General features: G+C 43.4%; 1 protein-coding gene across 2 annotated transcripts in view; it reads left to right on the top strand.

Annotated features, from left to right (window-relative positions):
* The window catches only part of ndrg4 (NDRG family member 4), a 64,183-nt gene extending 39,386 nt beyond the window's left edge, over window positions 1–24,797 (top strand). Inside the window, exons 5-18 of one of the 2 annotated variants that reach the window (XM_079502062.1) lie at window positions 5,418–5,523; window positions 9,735–9,855; window positions 10,269–10,331; window positions 10,803–10,863; window positions 13,311–13,397; window positions 13,522–13,578; window positions 15,181–15,284; window positions 15,366–15,422; window positions 18,948–18,999; window positions 20,099–20,146; window positions 20,975–21,010; window positions 21,100–21,151; window positions 22,470–22,508; window positions 23,415–24,797. In XM_079502062.1, coding sequence (XP_079358188.1) covers window positions 5,418–5,523; window positions 9,735–9,855; window positions 10,269–10,331; window positions 10,803–10,863; window positions 13,311–13,397; window positions 13,522–13,578; window positions 15,181–15,284; window positions 15,366–15,422; window positions 18,948–18,999; window positions 20,099–20,146; window positions 20,975–21,010; window positions 21,100–21,151; window positions 22,470–22,508; window positions 23,415–23,569 — 1,038 coding nt within the window. In that variant the 3' untranslated portion in view covers window positions 23,570–24,797. The remainder of the gene's footprint in view (window positions 1–5,417; window positions 5,524–9,734; window positions 9,856–10,268; window positions 10,332–10,802; window positions 10,864–13,310; window positions 13,398–13,521; window positions 13,579–15,180; window positions 15,285–15,365; window positions 15,423–18,947; window positions 19,000–20,098; window positions 20,147–20,974; window positions 21,011–21,099; window positions 21,152–22,469; window positions 22,509–23,414) is intronic. The other variant, XM_079502061.1, reaches the window with a different exon arrangement.
* Window positions 24,798–25,342: the final 545 nt, after the last annotated feature.

The following is a 25,342-nucleotide window of genomic DNA, read 5'->3' as shown; positions in this document are numbered from 1 at the left end:
TTATGCCAATACATTTGTGCTTTTACTCAAGTACATTTTGAATTCCGGAATTTTCTGGTAGCAGAGCATTTCTACATTGCAGTATTGCGTAAAACATTGCTCAAAATGTTTTGATTACGGGAAAGTGTTGGTGTTTGTGTGAGAGAAGGGTGGGAAGCAGCCAGGTATACAGTACGTGTGAAGACAGTGCATATATTATACATAACCACTTTTAACCTGGCACAGCCTCAATCTTTATATTATACATAACCACTTTTAACCTGGCACAGCCTCAATCTTTATATTATACATAACCACTTTTAACCTGGCACAGCCTCAATCTTTTAACCTGGCACAGCCTCAATCTTTCGGGCATGTTATAGGCCATAATTGAAAAAATCACACCAGTGTGAACAGACTAACAGAGCGGTGCAACTATACTCGTTTTGTGGTAGTTACTGTACTGTACTGTACTGTACTGTACTGTACTGTACTGTACTGTACTGTACTGTACTGTACTGTACTGTACTGTACTGTACGATGTTCTGTAGGCTACTCTGTACTGTACTGTACTCAGAGTACTGTACTCCTGTACTGTACTGTGCTATTGTAATAGTGCTCAACAGTGCCACTTGAAGGTAGGTCACCCAGTGGTATTGCAGCTGTTCCTACTAGCGGAGGCGCTACAGGCAGAATTTTGATGGAATCGTGCACTTTACGATAACTGTATGAAATTTGGCACACAGTTAGAGCATGCCATAAGCAACATTTCTGGCTATAGGGCCATCGCAGATTTGTCCTGTGGTGACCATGGCAGCCATTTTTCAAAATGGCCGCCATCTGCTGTTATTTGGTGGTTATTTGGTGGAGGGTCAGGGTTATTTGGTGGAGGGTCAGGGTTATTTGGTGGAGACTTGCCTCTCATGACATTGTTGCTGCGGCAGTTGATCTCCTTACTGCGAGCGGTGGCACACTCTGGGTCTCTGGGGCATTGTATCTTGGTGGCCTCCTGCCAGTGTTTCTCCACACTTCCGCAAGAAAAAAGATGAAAATAGCACAAATGGCACATCTACAGGCTCACAACATGTCAGATTGTGAGGTACTGTGAGCTTGTAGGAGAATCAGCTAGCGCTGTTTTTAAATGGGGCTTGAGTTGTTAACAAACAAGCACGTGGGTGTGACTGCAAAATGGAGGTGGTAAGAGAGATGTTGAGATAGAAAGATGAAGACAGGAAGAGAGCAAACTGTCTGTTTAAACATGAAAAGCAGCAGCGGGTGTGTGGTTAATCTCCTCCATGTAGGAACAAGCCACATAACCAGAGAGAGAGAGAGAGGAAAGCAGATATGGGAATGTTAAGTTGAGTCAGCATGCTAAAGCTATATCTGTGAACAGGAAATAGGGATAGAGGGAGACAGAAAAGAGGGATAGAGAGAGAAAGAAAAGAGGGATAGAGAGAGAAAGAAAAGAGGGATAGAGAGAGAAAGAAAAGAGGGATAGAGAGAGAAAGGGGAGATGATGTGGAGGGCAGGACAAAGACTACTGAAAAAACTAGAGAGCAGAGCGGAGAGAGCGCCTTTATCTGTGTGTGTGTGTGTGTGTGTGTGTGTGTGCGTGTGCGTGTGTGCGCGCACGTGCGCACATACATATGTATACATACTGTACATACATGTGTGTCTGCCCATGTGAGTATGCGTCTGTGTGCAAGTATGTCATTGTAGTCAGCAGAACAGCCACTCTGATGTCATTACATTCCTCGGCAGACTCACGTACACTTCTGGCACTTGACAGTGTCCATGACATGAAAAATCATTTTGCAGAACCATAGACAGACAGCATGTTGTGTTATCAATCAAAATGGAAACGCTTAAAAACAATGAAAGAACCGTGCTCCTCCTGGCATAGAAACAGATGGGTGACAAATGAAAAGAAAACTATGAGAAAGATAGCTTAAGTGGGCGTGAAAGCCAAAGTCATAGAACATAGACCAGCTCAGCTGTTAACAACATCAAATGTTTTAAGGTGTTGGGCCTCCACAATAACCTGACTCCGCCAGATGGGGAGTCAGGTTACCTCCACAAGCCACCGGAACACTTTCAATCTGGAAGTCCAGTCTTTTTTTGTCTAATTATTTGTCCCACGATTTTTGCAACCCAGAGTCAATGGAACACCATTCTTACAAAAGAATATCCCCTCATTTGTTATTTTGATGATTGTAGTGGCGGAGAGCGCTGTCTTTGGTCTGTGGCTCAAGAGGTAGAGCAGGTCTGCCACGGAGCATGATTCTCCACTCATTTAGTCAGAGTTTTCCTTTAATTTGTCACTGGTCTATACTGTAGTGCAGTGTACACATAGTATGTGTCCCAGATAATACTTGCCATTCAATTAAAAGTCACATCCAAGTCAACCTGGGAACCCATTCGGTTAAAAAACAAGAAGGAATGTTGAGTCCCGTTCATGACGACCTTTGCGGCGTGTCTCTCCCTCTTTCCTGTCACTTGAAATGATCAATAAAGGCAGAAAAGCCAAAAATATTTTATTTGTCTTGAGAGATTGGGTGCAATGTAGAAGTAGAGTGAAGAGAGAGCGAGACGAGAGCATTATATACGCAGCGAAAATCTTCAATACCAGCGTATACAATTTTAAAGAGAGTACAAATGTAACCAGGTTATACATGTTGTATACATGATTCTCTGAGCTGTATTAACACTGAGGACACTGAGTAGAGCAGGACAGCGATTGACAGGGGAGCCGACCAATCAAGCGACGGATAGACGGCACTCCCAACCAATGATCCACATTCTTCCCCGCCCCCTCCATCTCTAACGGGCCTATAGGAGGGGATGGGGTGGGGGGGGGGGGGGGGGTGAGGCGTAGCAAGCTGAGAGTCAGTGCAGCAGCAGCATAGAGGACAGGCAAAGGCAGCAGCATCTATCCATCTATCCTCCAGTAGTAGATCTATATACTAGTCCTAGTCATCCTCCAGTAGCCCAGGATATATATACTACTAGCCTAGGTAGTCTGGAATACACGTCTCACTGTCAGCTGCAATAATCTCCTCTTCATTCTCTCTGAGAGAAAAGCTCTACTACATCAACATGCCAGAGTGCTGGGATGGGGTGAGTGTGTGTGTGTGTGTGTGTGTGTGTGTGTGTGTGTGTGTGTGTGTGTGTGTGTGTGTGTGTGTGTGTGTGTGTGTGTGTGTGTGTGTGTGTGTGTGTGCTGCTGTCTGTGGCGTGTGCGTGTATGTGCTGCTGTCTGTGAAACATATATGTACATGGTACAGGTTGGTGTGTTTCCTGCTTAATTGAGTATTGCTGTGTAGAGACTCAGACTCAGGATATTGACTCTGAAAGTCAAAGTCAAGTCAGAATGTTAATCAAAATAAAACGGAAATGAAGCGAAGTAAAATTATTGTGGTTTGCTGTTAAAGGAATCAGTATTACTATTATTTTGTGTTTGTAATGCGGCTGTCGTCGTATGTTAGGTCTGTTGCAGTGTCAATTTCGTCGACTAAAACTGATGAAAAATGTTCGTCACGTTTTAGTCGACTAAAATCTCATGATATGTAGTCGACTAAAACTAGACCAACACTAAGACATTTCAGTTGACTAAAATGTGACTAAAAGAACATGTATTCAAAACACTGACTAAAACAAAATCAAAATGGTCTGCTGAACCATATGGGTCATATAGCTTGACTTTGGCCCACTGACACACATTTGACGCGCCAACGCAGACAGATGCTGCTGCACCACCATCTGCAGTTGCCTCTGCAGACTGTGTTTGCGTGACAGATAGCCTACTGTGTGTGTGTGTGTGTGTGTGTGTGTGTGTGTGTGTGTGTGTGTGTGTGTGTGTGTGTGTGTGTGTGTGTGTGTGTGTGTGTGTGTGTGTGTGTGTGTGTGTGTGTGTGTGTGTGTGTGTGTGTGTGTAAATAATTCTGCAGAATTATTCACCTCAATATCCTTCGGAGGAAAAGGGTCTGCAGTCGTGTGTGTGATAGCATGCACGGGTTGCATGCACTTGTGTGTGGGTTTGCGTGTCTGTGTTGATTTTTGACAGCAAATCTCACAAAGTGTCGCTATGCGACGCATTGTGAGCTTGTAGATCTGCTATTTTCAGCATGCAACCAATCATAAAATTACTTGTCTTTTAGTTATACTGGATCTCTTCTCAACTAGTCCCTCCCAAACTAAACCAAATTAGCCTATAGTTTTTATTTGTTGACGAAATTGTCAATATTTTTAGTCTTAGTTTTAGTCATCGTAGCTTGGTTTTTATTTAGTTTTTATTTACTGTAGTTTTATTTTGGGTGTGATGTCATTATAGGTGAAACCTTAACCATTTTCTTTTAAATAGTGGTTTCATTCTTGATTTTGCACTGTAGCTTCACTGCAGCTTATTGCAAAACCAGGCATAATCCTCAACCAATACCCTGCTCTGTGCGTGCGTGCGTGCGTGCGTGCGTGCGTGCGTGCGTGCGTGCGTGCGTGCGTGCGTGAGCATAGTGTTTATTTACGGCTTTTGGAAACCAATATCTACAACCTCCATTTTGAGGTGTGAATGCTTAGAAAATGTGTGTCACTGCGAGAGAGGTTTGAATACGAGTCATGTTCTCTGCTATGTTTTCATATCGAGGCAATTAATATGATGAATGATGAATATCTCACATAGTTATTTGCAAAATATACATTGGCCTACGTCCCATTTAAACTGCTAATAATACAATATGACACCATTAATGTTGACTAAATGAGGAATGTGTAGAATACTTGGATAGCAACCATGATGAAATCTTTTTTCTTTTTCTTATTTCCCAGCTTGAAAATGATTTAGCTCCTACAATTAAAACCACAATGCTACGCTATTATAGCATTCACATTCTGGGCATGTCGTCGGAAGTAGCCAATCTGGAAGCTCACAACGCGTTGATTTGCTGTAGACTGAAAAAGCAAATATAGGGTTTAAGTTCTTATGGAACTTCAAAAACGTTGTGAGTCTTTAGACCGTCTATTTTCCGTGCCGTAGCACTTGCCCTAGCCTCGACGACCTTGCAGGCTTATGCAAAGGCTAAAAATGTCATTTAGATCATGTTATGAAGACGGATGCCAGGTCATTATTCATCTGGCATCTTATTGTGTTTACAGTTTCAATGTACAGATAATTCTACTCTTAGGCGGATGTTAAGGTTCTTTATGGTTTACTTATGATCCTAGATGACTATTTCTATGCATTTGATGTACAGTATATTACCTTGTGTTGTTCTTGCTTACTGTAAATCGCTCTGGATTACGAGCGTCTGCTAAATGCCTAAATTGTAAAACTTCAGCACAGGAACACCGGTATACAACTAGAGTACAACTCAGGCTTTGAGATTGCAAATGGACTCGAGTGCACTGTAGAGTGTGAGCATGTGAATGTGCTTTGCTGTTTTCAGGAACATGACATTGAGACCCCCTACGGGATGCTGCACGTGGTGATCCGGGGGGCGCCCAAAGGGAACCGGCCCGCCATCCTCACCTACCACGACGTGGGCCTTAACCGTGAGTAAACTGGATGTGTGTGTGTGTGTGTGTGTGTGTGTGTGTGTGTGTGTGTGTGTGTGTGTGTGTGTGTGTGTGTGTGTGTGTGTGTGTGTGTGTGTGTGTGTGTGAGTGTGACACTGTGTGAGTGCATGCGCGCGTGCACGTGAGGGGGCATCAGGGGTTGACACGAATGGGTGCCCGACTCCCCGTGGCAAGTAAATAAAACGTCTGGGCAAGTGGAATTTGCTGCCAGGTTGCCCGACGGGCAAGTGCATTTCCGTCTTAATTTAACTTTTACAAAGTGCAACTGCTAGTTGTACATGAATAGCCAATAATATTCACTCAGCGGTTATCGATTGGATTTAACATTAATTTGTTCTACAAGTGTACATTTGACCTATATGGATTTAGTTTTCGGGAAAGTGAGCATGACCTTTGGGCAAGTAGAACATGACCTATAGGCTATATAGACGTAGCAGGCCTTGTCAGTGAGGTCATTCTTCGCTTATCAGAGTTGGTGATAATTGCATGCAGGGACTGACCCCTCCTCACAGGGCATGCATGCAGGGACTGACCCCTCCTCACAGGGCATACATGCAGGGACTGACCCCTCCTCACAGGGCATACATGCAGGGACTGACCCCTCCTCACAGGGCATACATGCAGGGACTGACCCCTCCTCACAGGGCATACATGCAGGGACTGACCCCTCCTCACAGGGCATACATGCAGGGACTGACCCCTCCTCACAGGACATGCATGCAGGGACTGACCCCTCCTCACAGGACATGAATGCAGGGACTGACCCCTCCTCACAGGACATGCATGCAGGGACTGACCCCTCCTCACAGGACATGAATGCAGGGACTGACCCCTCCTCACAGGACATGAATGCAGGGACTGACCCCTCCTCACAGGACATGCATGCAGGGACTGACCCCTCCTCACAGTTCCATGAACACAGAGGACTTGTCACTGCATGTGTCTAGTAGTGGCTGCCAGTCATATGCCTGCTCCACTTTCCACAAGGCTGTGAGTGAGTGAGTGACTGGATGAGTGGTCAATAATTCAATAAAGGAGGAGGAGATAATAATATAATAATAGGCAGAGAAGGAGAGAGAGAGAGAGGAGAGAGAGAGAGAGAGAGAGAGAGAGAGAGAGAGAGAATGAAAAAAACGTGGCACAGAAACGGGAGCGGTGTAAAGAGCAGCGTTTGAGCAGATCGTATCATATGTAGGTCAACAAAACATTCCCATCATGCAGCGGGGAGGGGGGGGGGGGGGAGAATGGAGATGGGAGGGGGCACAGTGGTGGGAAAAAGTACTCAAATGTTTTACTTTAGGTAAAAGTGTCAATACTGCAATGTACTGTAGAAGTATATTACGTTACAACAAGTAAAAGTGAGGAATTTAAAATGTGCTTGAGTAAAAGTACAAAAGTATTGTGCATCGAAATGCACTTGAAAGTACGAAAAGTAAAAGTACACATTATGCGGAATGTCTCATTTCAAGTTTTGAAATGTATAACAAAAATCTTTTGAAAATGGCAGATCCACAAGCTCACAATGCGTTGCGTTGCGACGCATTGTGAGCTTGTAGATCTCTGTCTGAGTTGCTGACTGGCACAGTTGTTGCTTTGTTTGAGCCACTGGCATCTACAGTACAGTATATATATCGTGCCTGCATGTGTATTCATGTGTTAATACTGCTATATGATTTTCTACGATGCTCTCCTAAAAATAAAGTATTGCAATTACATTAAATCCATTCGATATTTGAACAGAAGATAGTCATCAGCATTGCATTATAAAATTGCCTTAAATGGAATGGAATAGAGTAAATTAGAATAGAATGCAATGCACTAAAATGATTATTATTGTCATTATTATCAATTAAAATAAAATAGAGGGATCTGGCTGCCTTTCAGTCTAATTGCCTTTGGCGCCGCAGCAGCTGCAGCTGTTGGCGATCTGTATTCATAAGACCCACCACTGAAGCACTCGGCTGACAGCGATAATGTGTGACGATTGAAAGAAAGAAGCTGGGTGAAACGGGGACAGTGCAAAGATGATACGCCTGCTCACAGAGGACTGATCTGATACCGAGCTACGATTCTCCTATACGGTGAAGATTGATTCACTGCTAGAGTGAATCCATGAACACAGACACACTGGCCTACATCTACTACAGCACCATCTGTTCCAGAGATAGAGGGAGAGAGAGAGAGAGAGAGAGAGAGAGAGAGAGAGAGAGAGAAGATAGGTTACTGGAAGTGATTGAGTGTGTTGTCATCCTTCTGAATGCCTCGCCAGCCGCACACAGAGACTATGGAACACGTTCTTCTTCTCCGCCATCAGACTCATGAACAGACACTGAACACTACAAGGCCCGAACTATATGGCCATATGTCTAAGGCCTTCTGCATTTTTGCACCTGAGATCTTGCACTTTCAGTAGTTGTGTTTAGAGATGTTAGTTTTAACCTGCACTTAGTTCTTTATACAGATTATTTGACACTAGACTGTAGCTGTTGTATGGTCCTTTAACGCACAATGAATTTCACGTGCCTTTTACACCTGTAACTGGTATTGTTGACAATAAAGTTGAACCTTGAACCTTGAATGGTCCCTGACTGACTGACTACCCAGCAGGCTCTTTATGCTATGTTCTGCCCTGGTTCTGCCTTATGGTTGTTTATGTTGAATTTACTAAAACATTTAAAACATTTAAAAATCATAATTTACCCAGCCACTGGGTTTACATTACTGTCGACCAGGTTTAAAATAAGAATTGAATACACTGAATATAAAAACGAAGCAACTGAAAAACACGTTATTTCAACGGTAGTGGATGGAGAGAAAAGATTTTTGTCAATATATATATAGTCACAGTTTCAGTCATTTTAGCTTAATTTTTGTTTGGTTTTCCTCAGTGAAAAATATAGTCGACGAACGTTTAGTCATAGTTTGTGTCATCTTAGCTTAGTTTTTATTTGGTTTTCCTCAGTGAAAAAGTAGTAGTCGTAGTCGGCAAACGTTTTTCGTCGTAAACTGATGCTGTTATATCAGCAGAAAGACTATCCTGCTTCCTGGCAGAGGATCAGATATGCAGAGGGTCATCTGGCTGGGCCTGCTGTATTATGTTTAATGGATCAGATATGCAGAGGGTCATCTTCACAATGCTCACTCTGGGCCTGCTGTATTTTGTTTAATGGGATTATTATATCTCTGCTCTTTCCTTCCTCCAATCTCCCCTTTTTGTCTCTCTTCCGTCGTAACTTCTATAATCTCCGTTGATTTCTTCCCTCGTTCCCTGCTCACACATCCCCTCGGACCCTCCATCTTCTCATCTCCTCCATCTTCTGCTCCATCCTCTCCCTTCTTCTCCTCCACCCTCTGAACATCTCTGTCCACAACACCCCCTCTCCAAGGTTATTAGAGTTAAACAAAACTAACGAAATAACGAAAAAAATGAAAATAACATTTTTTTCGTTACCTGGCTGAAATAAATAAAAACTAGCATTAAAAAAAAATAACGATAACTAACTGAAACTGTATTGTGAGTTTACAAAACTAGCTATAACAAACTGATCCCCCATGCAGGCTCCAATACACGCACACGTCGCACAGTGGACAGAAGCTGTCCGGTGTGTGGAACAACAGCCTACAGTACCAGAGCATGTAGTTGATTCCATCACAGACAATGGCCTTCAAGCCTTTAAACGCAGAGTTCATAGACATCTCCTGACCAGCCCTCACACTGACTGTTGAGCTGCAGTGAACCCTATGATTGGCCAATGGATATATATTATCTGACTTGGCTATTGCTCAAAAAAACTAATAAGAAAACACACTGAAATGATAGACAAAATGCCCCAATAGTTTTTGTCAATTTATAAGCTTTTTTTTTTGATGATCTTAATCTATTTATTTGGCTGTACCAGTTTTACAGCAGCTGCTGACACCACCATGTGGAACCTCGTCATGACTTCACTTATGATAAATAACCGAAAGTATAAAAAAACACTAAAACAACACTAAAACTAACAAAAATATTAGCATTTAAAAAGAAAAAAGAAAAGAAATCTCCTCTAGAAAAGTAATTAAATTAAATGTCAAAACAAACTAAAACTAAACTAAAATGAAGAATCCCAAACTATTATAACCTTGCGCCCCTCTCTCTCTCTCTCTTTCTCTCTCTCTCTCTCTCTCTCTCTCTCCCTCACATGCAGACAAGCTGTGCTTCAACAGTTTCTTCCACAACGATGACATGCAGGAGATCACCAAGCACTTTGTGGTGTGTCACATAGACGCCCCAGGACAGCAGACTGGAGCCTCACAGTTACCACAGGGGTATGGGAGCGCATGCGCACGCACGCACCATTGATTGATTGATTGATTGATTGATTGATTGATTGATTGATTGAATACTTTATTAACAGTTTGCAGAAAAAAGCACAGGAAAGTACAGTTCAATACAAAAGGATTTAAAACCCAAGAATGCCTATGGCTTGTTTCCATTGGGGTCCTTCATATTCAATTCATCTGAACATTTAATATCATATAAATATACAGTACTATGCAAGATCATCATACTGTACAGCTTTACATAGATTGTTCATTACATTCACACACACACACACACACACACACACACACACACACACACACACACACACACACACACACACACACACACACACACACACACACACACACACACACACACACACACACTGAGCTGCGTGTGTTATGTGTGTCCACAGGTACCAGTACCCCACCATGGACCAGCTGTCTGGCATGCTTCCCAGCGTGGTGCAGCACTTCGGGTGGGTGGATCTCACACATTTTACCAAATGATCATGTTATCTGGGTAATCCCATATAGCCTAGAGTATACAGTATGGTTTGCTGCATGTCATTCTGCCATACTCTCTTTATCAGTTTCCATGGTTTGCCGTTTCCTGTATTGAAAACAAATCCATTTACAATTTACAATTTAGTCATTTAGCAGACACTCTTAATCCAGAGCAATTTACAGTAAGCAAGAACAAAAATAATACATAATACATGAAAACATAAAAAAAAGTCATCATGAATCCTACGTAAGCTTAAGAACCTAACAGTGGAATATCTATCTAAGGTAGCTATATGTGTATACACTATAGAGTGCTATGTCTACATAAAGTGCTATTTAAGTTACATAAGTTGAGCCTGTGCATACACCTGTAGGAGGTCGAGGCCAGGGCAAGTACTACATAGATTGTACTCAATCAACTGACGGGGCGATGTGTGTTTCAGATTCAAAAGTGTCATTGGGATCGGAGTCGGTGCCGGAGCTTACATCCTGGCCAAGTTCGCTGTAAGTAATGTATACACTACCCTAAACCCTCCACAGCATGGCTGTCAGGCCTGGGATGTACCCCCACAACCTGGGATGTACCCCCACAACCTGGGATGTACCCTCACAACCTGGGATGTACCCCCACAACCTGGGATGTACCCTCACAACCTGGGATGTACCCTCACAACCTGGGATGTACCCCCACAACCTGGGATGTACCCCCACAACCTGGGATGTACCCCCACAACCTGGGATGTACCCCCACAACCTGGGATGTACCCCCACAACCTGGGATGTACCCTCACAACCTGGGATGTACCCTCACAACCTGGGATGTACCCCCACAACCTGGGATGTACCCCCACAACCTGGGATGTACCCCCACAACCTGGGATGTACCCCCACAACCTGGGATGTACCCCCACAACCTGGGATGTACCCCCACAACCTGGGATGTACCCCCACAACCTGGGATGTACCCCCACAACCTGGGATGTACCCCCACAACCTGGGATGTACCCCCACAACCTGGGATGTACCCTCACAACCTGGGATGTACCCCCACAACCTGGGATGTACCCTCACAACCTGGGATGTACCCTCACAACCTGGGATGTACCCTCACAACCTGGGATGTACCCTCACAACCTGGGATGTACCCCCACAACCTGGGATGTACCCCCACAACCTGGGATGTACCCTCACAACCTGGGATGTACCCCCACAACCTGGGATGTACCCTCACAACCTGGGATGTACCCTCACAACCTGGGATGTACCCTCACAACCTGGGATGTGAGGGTGAGGGTTCACACCCTGAACCCTCCACAGCATGGCTGTCAAGCCTGAGGTTTACCCTCACACCCTGAACCCTCCACAGCATGGCTGTCAAGCCTGGGATGTACCCTCACTACCCTGAACCCTCCACAGCATGGCTGTCAAGCCTGAGGTTTACCCTCACACCCTGAACCCTCCACAGTATGGCTGTCAAGCCTGAGGTTTACCCTCACACCCTGAACCCTCCACAGCATGGCTGTCAAGCCTGAGGTTTACCCTCACACCCTGAACCCTCCACAGCATGGCTGTCAAGCCTGAGGTTTACCCTCACACCCTGAACCCTCCACAGCATAGCTGTCAGGCCTGGATGTACCCTCACTACCTGCTAGTGATGTTCAGGCCTGGGGTTTATACCCTCACAACCTGCTATATTAATGATGTCCAGGCCTTACAACTTCTTTCCAAAGGAAAGATGACAGAATAATAATTTGAGGACCCCCTCTAAAACGAGATGATGCATCTCAAGGGGCTATCCTTTAAATACATTTCAATAATAAGAATAGTTGTATAGGAAATCCTAAAGGGGCTTATAAGACAACCTCACCGTTTACATTACATACAATTTGCATTTATATATTATATGCGTGCGTGCGTGCGTGCGTGCGTGCGTGCGTGCGTGCGTGCGTGCGTATATATTATATAAACAAAAAAAAGTTTTTAAGATTTTCTTTTTTATAAGAAAACCCATACGGTAGAATGCCTATCATTCGGGTATTTAATGTATGTATTTGTATTAAGGTTCTTTTGTACAGATTGTAAAGAGTCTCACCCTGGATTAGTATAGATTAACAGAGTACTACTACTGTATTTGCGCCAGGAGCGACTACAATCACTGGCTTTTGTCAAACTGCATGGATTGTGGATCCAGGAATAGGCTTGAGAGAGATCTGTGTCAGGGAAGTGGGCTTTAAACCCATTATGACCTATATATTATATATATATCGTCTCTGTCAGGTGGAAACCTCATATATCCAAAACTGTGACTTTTCAGGATTCAAATTAGAAAATAGCAAAAGTAGCAGATCCGGCAAAGAATCCTTTGCTCGACAGACAGCAGTGTTGATTTTGACAGAACATTTTGCCATTTTGTCTTTTGAATTACATTTTATGCAGTTTTAGTCAGACTTTATTCAGTTTTAGTCAGATTTTATTCAGTTTTAGTTAATGTTTTAGTGTTAGTCTAGTTTAAGTTGACTAAATCTACAGTTGATTTTGTCGACAAAAGAATATTTTGGCGGTGCCTTGATGGCGGCGTAATCAAATCAAATCAAGCTTTATTTCTACAGCACATGCCACACAATCATAGTTTATTTATACAGCACATGTCACACAACCGTAGTTTATTTCTACAGCACATGATGTCACACAACCGTAGTTTATTTATACAGCACATGCCACAAAACCGTAGTTTAGTTATACAGCACATGCCACACAACCGTAGTTTAGTTATACAGCACATGCCACACAACCGTAGTTTATTTATACAGCACATGATGTCACACAACCGTAGTTGACCAAAGTGCTGCACAGCCTAGGAAAGAAATATCATCTCTCTGAACAATCGTTTAATGTGTTCTACTATCATGCACCATACAGTATATGCAATTTAACACTGCTCTCTCTGTCAGCTCATCTTCCCTGATCTGGTGGAGGGCTTGGTGCTGCTAAACATCGACCCCAATGGGAAAGGCTGGATCGACTGGGCTGCCAGCAAGGTACCTATCAACTTCATTTCAAAGACTTGAAGACAGGGTAGTAAAGACAATGATATTGCATTGAACATACAGTATAACATATAAACAACAATAATAATAACCAACAACACATCTTTCTCCTCAGCTGACTGGGATGACCAGTGCTCTGCCCGATACAGTGCTGCCACACCTTTTCAGCACGGTAAACTCTTTGAAGATTTACTATGAAATTGTACGTTTTTTTGTTAGTCAGTCAATCACTCAAAATCCCCATACATGGGAAAGGTCTTGTGACATCTTTTTTTCATTTCATTTTATTTATTTATTCCGAACATGTTAAAACAGAAATGAACAGACAAAGGAAACAAAGGAAGAACTAGATTTATAATAATAATAAAAACAAAAAACAAAAACAAACAAACAAGGGATATCTATTATCCTTAATTCATGTTCGAAAAAGGAGTAGGAAGAAGTGTTAAAAACGGGTAATACCCCTTCTTTGTGTATCAATAAATCAGTCAATACATCAGTCTTCAGATATAGGCTTTCTGCCACAGTTTCTGCCACATCACGTGACATCGTCAGTGATGGAGATTCCTGATGTCATAATAAATGTGACCTGCTGTCGCAATTAGGCCCATATATGGAGATCCCTGATGTCATCAATATTGGCCAGCAACTCTATATCTGACCTCAAACCCTTAGATCTCCATGTCTGAACCTGTTCTGACATTCCATATGTTGATCCTTCCCCATCCATCCTTCCTGTTCGATGTCTCCCTTTTGACTGATATACCTGTCCATTCAAACTCTAGACGGGACTGCCCCAAAGCACCTGCTTCGAATGTGATCGAAAAGATCGTCTTGATAAGTAACCTACTGGTGATTATCGGTTGATTTTCACGCTCTACCCCAAAGTTATTAGTGCAGCCGCGCCCGGCAGCCGGTGAAAACTAGTTACATTTACATTTCGGTTTGACTTTTACTAGCCTTCGTAAACAAAAGTTGCACAGGGCAGATATGACAAATAACACATATTTAATTACCATAATAATTAAAAATAAATATTCATATCTCAAACAATTGTGATTATGCTACTAATATAATAATTGTGAGTTTGTGACAGGCCTATAGGAACAGAACGTGCATCTCGTATTGTTGTGCACAGATGTCAGTCTCTGATGAAGTGGTTGATGGTCATCGTATCATGGATATATCAATTATGCGTTGCGTTTGGACAGCATCAAAAATGAGCTGGGTGCGAATGGGTGACGCCGTCCAGACGCTGTCCAAATGCAACCGGAACACCGAAGCTCCCCTGCAGCCATCGGGCGCCCGTCAGCGTCGCGTCATCGTTAACGATGGGAATATTCCCAAGCAGAGAAAGGTCATAAATCACGGGGTCTAGTTTTTATTACTATGAAATCGCGCATTTCCCGTCAGTGTGTCACGCCTCCATATATGGTCACGTATCGTGACATCATGCCCCCATATATGGTCACGTCTTGTGACCTCACACTTCCATTTATGGTCACACCTCGTGACAAGTCACGCCACCATATATGGCCAGTACATCATTCATTCCGTATGTTGATCTGACTCCACATGCCAAAGCGCCAGCGCTCGCCCAGCAGTCTGCCATCACTTAGGCGGATACGTACACGTGCCGCTTCTCGCCCTCAAGGCGTCTTTACCGTCTTACTGATATATTTAAATTTAAATAGAGTGTGTGTGCGTGTGCGTGTGCGTGTGCGTGTGCGTGTGCGTGTGCGTGTGCATGTGCGCGTGCGTGCGTGGCCTGTAGGAGGAGCTGATGAACAACACGGAGCTGGTGCAGAGCTACAGGCAACAGATCAACAACACCATCAACCAGTTCAACCTGCAGCTCTTCTGGAACATGTACAACAGGTAGACAGTATTACATCTACAGTGTAACAATCATTTTTGTGCTCGATTGGAGGTGAATTTCTTATCTCATGTCCGCCTCAGCCGCAGGGACCTGGATATGAACCGCAGTGGGACTGTCATCAACGCCAAGACATTAAAGTAAGTCCACACACACACACACACACACACACACACACACACACACACACACACACACACACACACACACACACACACACACACACACACACACACACACACTAGTTAGATATACAGTCTCTCTTTGTATCCGTCTGTGCTGTTATGTGTTTCATAACAGATGATGTAATGCCATGAATACCTGAGTTGGGACCAAACCATTTTTGGTTCCATTTGCACGCTCTCAGAGTTCTAGAGTTTGAGAAGCCCTATACTGCTCTACAGCAGGGGTTCTCAACGTTTATTTGGCTGGGGACCCCCGGAATTGCTTTGGCCATGTCTCTTCGACCCCCAGGTTGAGACCCCCTGCTCTACAGGGGCTGCCATCCGACGCTGTTCTGTTCTGCTTGTCCACAAACCTGATTGTCTGTCTGGCGGAAGTAGTTATTTCACATCCTGCAGCCCTTCAGCCCTTGGCCTTGTGCCTGGCTGACAAACCACTGGCCAAATGGCTGCCTCTGAAACGGCCCATGGTTGCGATGGCTATACTATATCTGACTTAACCCATTTAGACCTGAGAACTGATTCTACAAATGTCTCCTAAATCATGACAGTTTTCTGAAAAACCTATGTTTCTATTTCAGTGGTGCTCAACCATTTTCATGTCAAGGACCCCATCTAAAAATATGTTGTTCCAAGGACCCCCCAAAAGCAAAGATTTGAGTTGAAAACGTTCACTGTGAAAGAATATATATTCAAAGATTTGCACACATTTTCACGATTTTTCAAAAATAGCAGATCTACAAGCTTGTTTAAAATAAATTGGTTAAAAGCTATAAGGCGACGCCGATGCGGCCTCAGGTCTAAATGGTTAAACAATAAACATCTGTGTTTTGTGATTTGTCTACTGTATATTTTGTCTGTTATCTTAACAGCATGTTACATACTCATACTATACAGTATAATTAATCTTTAATTAACTCTGAGTGTACAAATGGAACCAAATTCACCTGTACACATTCCTAGTTAAATTAACATGTCCTTTTGCTAGGTAGGTTTATATACTGTACTACTACAGTGCACCCTATTGTCTCACATGGTCTTTCTGAGTACAGTCAGGCTTATTCACCTTTTTCATATGGCCCATAAGTCTTTGCGTTTGTGTGTGCATAAGTTCCTCTTTCTCTTGCTGTGTTGCCAGTTTTGCAAGACAAACAAGTGACCAGTTCTATGAAAACAACCACAAATGAAAATAGCTGATCTACAAGCTCACAGCGACACATTGTGAGGTTGTACATCTGTTATTTAAAAACACATTGAGAATAAATCGAAATATTTTGCATATTTTTTAAACAATTTAATAAAAAAGGCACAAAATATGTTCAGCTGGATGTCCGTGGACAATTACATATTAATCTGGGGTTCCTTGATGTGAAGAAATGTGGAAGCAAGCCCAAATAAGCAACTACTATACACTTTAGAATCAAGCCAAAAAAGAACATCAACCAGCAACTACCAATAATTTATTTGCATGTGACTTTACAGAAAAAAACAAGTCAAAGGTTGCTTATAATAAGCAGACATGGCAACGCGGCCTGAAGGAAGCAAAGCACACACACAAGGAGCCCCAGTGCCTTTGCGGGGAAAAACGTGGATAGGCTTTCTGAAATAATTCTCTCATTGAATTTGACCCTATTCCCTGTACAGGGAGTTCTATGTAGAGGACTATGGTCCCCAAAATAAAATAAAGAATTTCAGCCACCACCATTGGTTGTACCCCACTTTTCACAATGCATTGTGGGATAAGATGAGTCCGGAGCCCTGGAGTGGCCATGGTGAGAAAAATAATTTATCTCGACCGGTCAAGATAATATCTCGACTGGTTGAGATAATGAATGAATTGCATTTTTATAGCGCTTTTCCAAGTGCTCAAAGCGCTTTACAATGGTTCATTCATTCATACATTGGGAAGTGAAGTGAAGCGGCGAACAGTCGACGCCAGCGTCCTCACTTCCCATATTCACACACCAATGGTGGCGAGCTCACACCGACCAACTAATTGGAGCCAGGCAATGTAGGGTTCAGTGTCTTGCCCAAGGACACTTCGACATGTGGACAGGAGGAGCCGGGATTCGAACCGCCGACCCAGGGATCATTGGACGTCGGACGACCTGCTCTACCTCCTGAGCCACAGCCGAGATAAATATGTTTTCTCACCATGGCCACTCCAGGGCTCCGTAGATGAGTCCACTGTATTAGGCATATAATAATTATCATTATACTGTACATTTGGACCAGGGGTCACCAACATGTCCGTACACGGACAAATGTGTCCGTGGCAAAGACTTGGTCTTGTCCGTGGCAAATTTAACAACACCATTATAATGTTATTTTAATCATAAGACCCAATTAGTGAATGTCAAGTCTCCAGGTTTTCTTCAGAATATGTACGACACTGATTTACTACGACACTTTACGGGTCCATTTGGTTCGATTTGTAGTTAGTTAGTTACCTTATTGACACAATTGTGTAAAACATTGGGTCCAAACAAAAATCGAAAACCCATGAAAACCTATGAATGTACACTCTCAGTTACATTATTAGTATTATTGTAATAATGGAATTTTGGGGGCCCGGTGGCACAGTCGGTAGTGATGTCGCCTCACAGCTAGAAGGTCCTGGGTTCGATTCCCGCTCGGGACGCTGTGGGCGCTGGCGGCGTGTCCTCTCCTCCGCGTCATCAGTGCCCATACCCGACGCGGGGTTGGCGAAAGGACCTTTCTGTGTGGAGTTTGCATGTTCTCCCTGTGTCCCCTAGGGCAGGGGTTCTCAACGTTTTTGGCCGGGGACCCCCGGAAATGCTTTGGCAATGTCTCGGGACCCCCGCCCCGCCCCCTCCCGACCCCCAATATAAATTGACTGCTACAATAACCTTAAACCATTTTGGGCGGGAACCCCTTTTGGTGTTTTAAGCATTGTTATAATTTAGCTATTGAAAAATAGCAGATCTACAAGCTCATAGCGCGCCACCGAGTGGCGCGCTATGAACTTGTAGGTCTGCTATTTTTGAAAAACCGTGAAAATAAAATTTTAAAAAAAATCTTTATTTTTTATTTTTTTTGAAAATATTTTGGGGACCCCCCAAAATAATTTGGCGACCCCCCGAGGGGTCGCGACCCACGGGTTGAGAACCCCTGCCCTAGGGTAGGTACCCTCACAAAAGAGGGGAAAGGAACTGGTTGGAATAACGTGTTCCTTCCACGTGCTACGTCCAACCAGGGAAACTCCCCCCTGGCAGGTGTAAAGGAGCAACCTGGACACTCATGCATGAAGGAAGCATGAGTTCAAGTCCATTGCTCTCAAGTCCCAGGTTGGCGGAGGGTGTGTAGAGCCCAGGATTACAATAGATAATTGACACAGGGGTGAAAAGGGGTTACAAAATCGTGGGATAAAAATGATGGTGCCTGGACCGCTGAGCCACAGCCCAGGCTGTCGTGCACCCTCTTGACATCAATGAGTTCATGTTTGTCTGTGTTTGTCTGCAGGTGTCAAGTCATGCTGGTTGTGGGAGACAACGCCCCTGCTGAGGAGGGAGTGGTGAGTCAGCACTTTACTTCACTTCCTTCCGACTTCGGAATAAAAAGGAATGGCTTTCCGAACTAGTTGGGACAGTCAGGACATCCTCCGGGGGGTGCAGCCAGGAGCATGCGAAAAAAGTTCTGAATGACATCAAAAATGTAGATCTCACATTGTTCCTTCTTTCCGTCCTTCGCTTTCATAATTTCTTTCCAACGCGTCGCGCTGTGACTTGTAGATCCGCGTAGATCGCTTGTAGATCTGCTATTTTCAGCATGCACCTGATCCTACTGGATCTCTTGTCCACTAGTCCCTTCCTAACATTTTAGTCTAGTTTTTATTTGTCAACATATTTAGTCATAGTTTTAGTCATCATCGCTTAGTTTTTATTTCATTTTTATTCAGTTGTCCTCAGTGTAAAACGGTAGTCGACGGACATTTTTCGTCATAGTCTTAGTCGTCAAAATCAACACTGGCTAGCAGCACACTACTACAGTAGAGAGAATGGCCCTCCTAGTGGTTGTCACGGATGGAAATAAGGACATTAATTTCATATCCACTTATGCGAGACGCCTACATCACTGTGCTATATTAGCTTGGGCTGCATATTGTAAACATGCTACACCGCTCTGTATAGAAGGAGGCTGAGCTGTTAGTAGGCATATGCAGACAAAAATGACGATGCTATTCCACTGGCTGGCCTGCTTGGCTGTTTAGCATCTGGTCGTACTACTGTACGCCGTAGTGTCAGGGTTATTGTCAAATATGGCATGGTAGCTGTCGAACGAAGAAATGTACAGTATATTTAGAGCATCGACAGTATTTGTTTACTTGTATTCCATTATATACCATTATATCAGCACCACCAGCAGTTGTTAAATCTTTCTTTCTAAGCGATAATAATAATAATTCTAATAACAGCTGTCCATTGTGTCAGACTGCAGCTCTGTGTCTGTATGCTGGAGTGAGTCATCTCTGCAGCATTATTACTGCAGTATCTGGGTCATGCTCCACCTCTGCACGCACGCACGCACGCATGCACAACATGCACGGACGCACACACGCACAGATGCACATGCACACACATTTTAAATTCAGAGCTGCTGTAATTGTTCTGCAGGTGGAGTGCAATTCCAAACTGGACCCCACCAACACCACCTTCCTCAAGGTACAGTACTGTATGTGGTTATCACCTAGCCTGGCTAATAAGCTAGACCGAATCAGCCGTTATCACCCTCTCTCTGTTCATTCACCACTTTATTTTTGACAAGCCAGCTCAAGGTTTCAGCTACGGCAGGGTTCCCCAATAGGCGGCCCGCGGGCCATTTGCGGGCCGCGGGCCGTATTAATTGGGGAACCCTGAGCTACGGTATAACAGTGCAACAAGAGAGCAAACACATTAGGTACATATTATAGTAAAATAAAATAATTCAACAAGTTTAAAGGACGACTTTCAACCTATCTTCATATAATTGGTCCTCACTAATGTTCATGATAAAATACCACCATTCTTTTCCTACTGAGTCTGTCCATAGGAGGGCTCTGGGTAGTTCAGAAACCCGTCCACCAGTGACATCATCGATGGGGATTCCAGGCTAATAGAAACTGCAGGCTTTCTATTCCTGAAAGGTTGCAATGCGATAATGGAAGCCATCGTTCTCAAAAATCTAAATATATACAGTATATATTTTAAATCTTGTTTAAAAAAATTCTGCCTAACGATGTCACTGGAAGACGGATTTCTGAACTGCCCTCCTATGAGACACAGACCAATTGTTTTTTTGCTATTTTATCATGAACATTAGTGAGGACCAATTATATGAAGATATATGTTGAAAAGTGGTGATGTGGTCCTTTAATAAATAAATGCCACAGATTATTAAAAGATCCTGCAATAAAAGAGATTTATAGACATATATTGAGATATTGATGATCGTGTTTCCATTGCTTGTTAGCAGTTTAATAGCTGTTCTTGTTGTTCTCTCGATCCTGTCAGATGGCTGACTCTGGTGGACTGCCCCAGATCACACAGGTAAGACTTCTGGAAGACTGAAGGTTCATCTGTAATCATATTTGACATAAGAAGAGTAATGGAATAAAACCGTGTGTGTTGCTTCACAGCCTGGAAAACTGACTGAAGCCTTCAAGTACTTCCTTCAGGGGATGGGCTACAGTAAGTATTTAAAACATATACTAATATGAGTGAGTGAGTGAGTGAGTGAGTGAGTGAGTGAGTGAGGATGCTAATGATAGTAGGGAATTGTCTTTCTGTGTCTGTATCATATACTGTACTGTACTGTACTGTAGTGTGTGTGTGTGTGTGTGTGTGTGTGTGTGTGTGTGTGTGTGTGTGTGTGTGTGTGTGTGTGTGTGTGTGTGTGTGTGTGTGTGTGTGTGTGTGTGTGTGTGTGTGTGTGTGTGTGTGTGTGTGTGTGTGCGTGCGTGCGTGCGTGCGTGCGTGCGTGCGTGCGTGCGTGCGTGCGTGCGTGCGTGCGTGCGTGCGTGCGTGCGTGCGTGCGTGCGTGCGTGCGTGCGTGCGTGCGTGCGTGCGTGCGTGCGTGCGTGCGTGCGTGCGTGCGTGCGTGCGTGCGTGCGTGCGTGCGTGCTATTTTCAATATTACATAACAGTGTAGTGTGTGTACGTATTGCAGGGACATGTACTGTGTAGGGAACTAGGGATGGAGCTCGAAACTCGAGCCCATTACAAACTCATTAGTCTTGCGTTACCAGACTGTTGCCTCCGCGATTTCCAAACGCTTCATCATACAGTCTGGGCCAACGGAAGAGCTATCATGAGCTTCATCATACAGTCTGGGCCAACGGAAGAGATATCATGAGTAAGCGATAAAGTGGAAGTGGAGCCTCCTCCCCACTTCCGTTTCGTCTTTACAGTCGCGCAAATTACTTTTCTAATATAAATAGAAATCATCTAAGCATATAGCTTGTTGCTTAGCAGAAAAGGAAATACAAAAATAAAATGTAAAGATATTTTAAAAATATATTTTCGTGAACGGAAATGGCAGCTTCCTTACTCAGCTCATGGGGGCTATAGTTCCAGACTCTGTATAGCATTCGGAGATTGTGGAATAGTTGTCTGGCTACGCAAGACTACAAACTCGATAACACATTTACTGAGAACCCGGTATCAATATGCTTTGGGCTTGTCGAGCCTGTTATCGAGCATATGACATCATGTCTAAACAAGCAAGACAAGAGGTGATCGAGAAATAAATCTAATCAAATCTAATCTAAAATTGTATTGATACCTGCCAATCGTAATTTATTTTTAGACGGCGGTCAGCCACAAACTCTGTCACAACAAGTATACTGGCTCAATAGTGGGCTCGATAAAAGCCCGGATCAATAAGCAGGATCGATAATGTGCTCATTATCAATAATAAATGAACGCGCTCCATCCCTAGCACTATGTGGTGTCAGTCTCACCCTGTGTGTGTATTTACTGTGTGGCGTTAATCTCCCTGTTCTCTCAGTTCCTTATGTGAAGGATCGGAGGATGAGTGGAGGGCCAGGTATTTCCTGCTTCCTGTTCACCTCTGACCCCTGCTCTCTCTGATGACATCAGCATTTTGAATGCATTATATGTTTTTATTTTAAGATTTGTTTTATTGTAGTCTGTTTATTTACTTTATTTTGGTTATCATTGCCGTTTTTGTATTATTATTTTCTATCTCAAGGATATGAACTTGCATACCCCATCCCTGCCAATGCATTTATGATATTTCCCTTTGCATGGCATTGATTTTATTTTTTGTTATGCAATATAACTCCAGGGATTAAAGCAGTGAGAAGGTTTATAGGCTGTAGTCTGGATACAGAATACAGCTTCTATATTCCGTCATTCAAGGACAGCCAAAAAACGTAATATTCTGTGATGAAACATGTTCTATTTTCTGTGTGAACGACACAGACCATTGCATGGTGCTCCTGGAACAGATAGGGTATGAATGTGTCCCTATAGACACATTTGAAAGCTTTAACAAAAGTATCCTAAACATCCACGGCTGTGTTCATTCTGGAATGTTGGTTTGAGACGATCGGTAGCCTTTCGTCACCAGTTGTTCATGAAGCTGCTCTAATGCTAAATTTATACTAGAGACGCTCGGCAAAGATCGACGCAGCTTGTTGTAAGCTTGTAGATCCAAGCTCACAACAAGCTGCGACGATCTGCTATTTATTATGCTACACGCAGCACAACTCCACGATATGACCATGTATACATCAGGCTTAAGAGATGTTCTTAAATTACACGCATTGGCATGAGCTCCCCATCTCTTCCTTGCATCAAGGCGACGACGATGCACTCAAAATAAATGACAAACATGTAATTCCCTGAATATTGTTCTCTCTTTCCCCTTCCCCTTTATGTTATTCGTCTATTTCTCTCTGTGTTTCCCCACACTCTCTCTCCGTCCCAGTGCCCTCTGCCAGTATGACCCGTCTGGCGCGCTCCAGGACAGGCTCTCTGGCCAGTGCCAGCTCCGTGGAGGGCAGCCGCTCCCGCACCTGCACCCACTCCGACAGCACGGAGGGAGTGGGCCCGGTCACCCACACCATGGAGGTGTCCTGCTGAGAAGTCAACCAACCATGACATAGAGGGAAGGAGCGGCGCGAGGGAGGTAGAGATAGCGGGGTGGTGAGGAGAGAAGGGATGTTGAATTATTAAGGGCAAGTGAACGACAGCAGCAGGGAGAGAAGGGGGGGAGGTAAGTGGGGATAAGAGAAGATGCGAGACAGAGGAATGAAAAGGTTGTGTCTGGAGGTATTGAATGTCTGGAGGTATAGTGACAACAATGAGTATGATGAAACACAACACTCTTTGTTAATATATCTCTAGGTTCCCAAAGGCCGTATTGTCTGATGGCCTATGGCACCTAGGGCTGTCACGATTACACATTTAAGCTGATGATTGATCGTCACACAAATAATTGCGATTAACGATGTAATTTTGTAATTTTTTGTTGTTTGTTTTTTTTGCATTGAACAACGGAACGTTACAATTTCTATTTCTGTTGTCCTTTTAAGCTTCGTAATCACAAATTGCAGCAGGACAGATATGACAAATGACTTATACAATTAAATCACTGACACTAATTATTTCTTTCCAAAATATTTACGAAATAGTGGAAATATTTGATCTACAACCTTACAACATGTGTTGCTAATGTTTGGCCATTTTTCAACAAGGAAACGATTGACGATTATGCAGAAATAATTGAGATTTTCTCACATAATTAGGCGATTATGTAATAATTGTGACAGGCCTAATGGCGTCCTCTTCCCTCCTTCACTGTAACATAACCCGGCCACCCCCCCTCTCCCCGTAACCCACTAACACCTCGAAACGTCCACCCTCAGCCTCTCGAAGTGTACACTGAAGGCCTAGCCAACGCTTTGCTTATTTTTTTTATTTATTTTTTTCTCAAAGTGTCATATTTGTGTTTGCTCGTCATTGTATCAAATTCCCCTTTTCTGCCTTCCCCTAAAGAAATACATGTCATATACATGTACTACATTAAGAGACCCAACTCTGTCTCATACCCACAGAAAAATGTCTACGCCATTTTATGAGATTTTTACACAGTTATACGATATGAAAATGAGTCATGTGTTAAGAAGGTGAAAGAAATAAGGCAATGCTTTACAGTGGGTAAAAAATCAACTGTGAATTGGAGGGGGTGCCAAAAAAAAGTATTTTTGCTTATCCAAACAGTTTATTTTCATCTCTGTATGTGTAAGTGCCCCTTTCCGTGTCAGTGAGTAGTGTCTTGACACTTTTTGGTTGTGTGTGTGTTATTGTGTGTGTGTGTGTGTGTGGGGGGGGGGGGGGGACTACAGACTGACAGCAGAACACAGTGTTCCATATAGTGCAATCCGATTTTTCTATTATTTCTTCATGGAATTACTAGAATTTCTTTTTATTCATGACATTTTTTTTAAGGTTTTGAAATAATAATAATTAAAAACAGAATATAGGAAACAAAAAAAATAAAGGGACCCATAAAAATGTGTCCGTGACCCACAAATGGGTCCCGACCCAGTGTTTGGGAACCCCTGTGCTGTAAACTATAGACGAGGTGGAGAAGAAATAGTTCCGTATATACAGTAAGTTCACTGTTAGGGAATTCATCTTAAGTTCATTAGTACCATGAATGAATGCAGCCAAACACCGTAAGTGGTTCTGACCGTTGTCGGTTCTTTGTGGTCTCTTACATGACAATCACACTCTGACCCAAACCAAACCAGACCAGACCAGACCAGTCGGGGCCGAGGCAGAACCACACCACATTAGATGGTTTTCTGGGTAGGCACATAAGAAGGTTGGGATCATATGCAGTGGTTCTCA

This window comes from Electrona antarctica (assembly GCF_951216825.1).
Source record: "Electrona antarctica genome assembly, chromosome: 5".
NCBI classification, from domain to species: Eukaryota; Metazoa; Chordata; class Actinopteri; order Myctophiformes; family Myctophidae; genus Electrona; species Electrona antarctica.
Note: the sequence above shows the minus strand (reverse complement) of the source record. Positions and strands in the feature narration are given on the sequence as shown.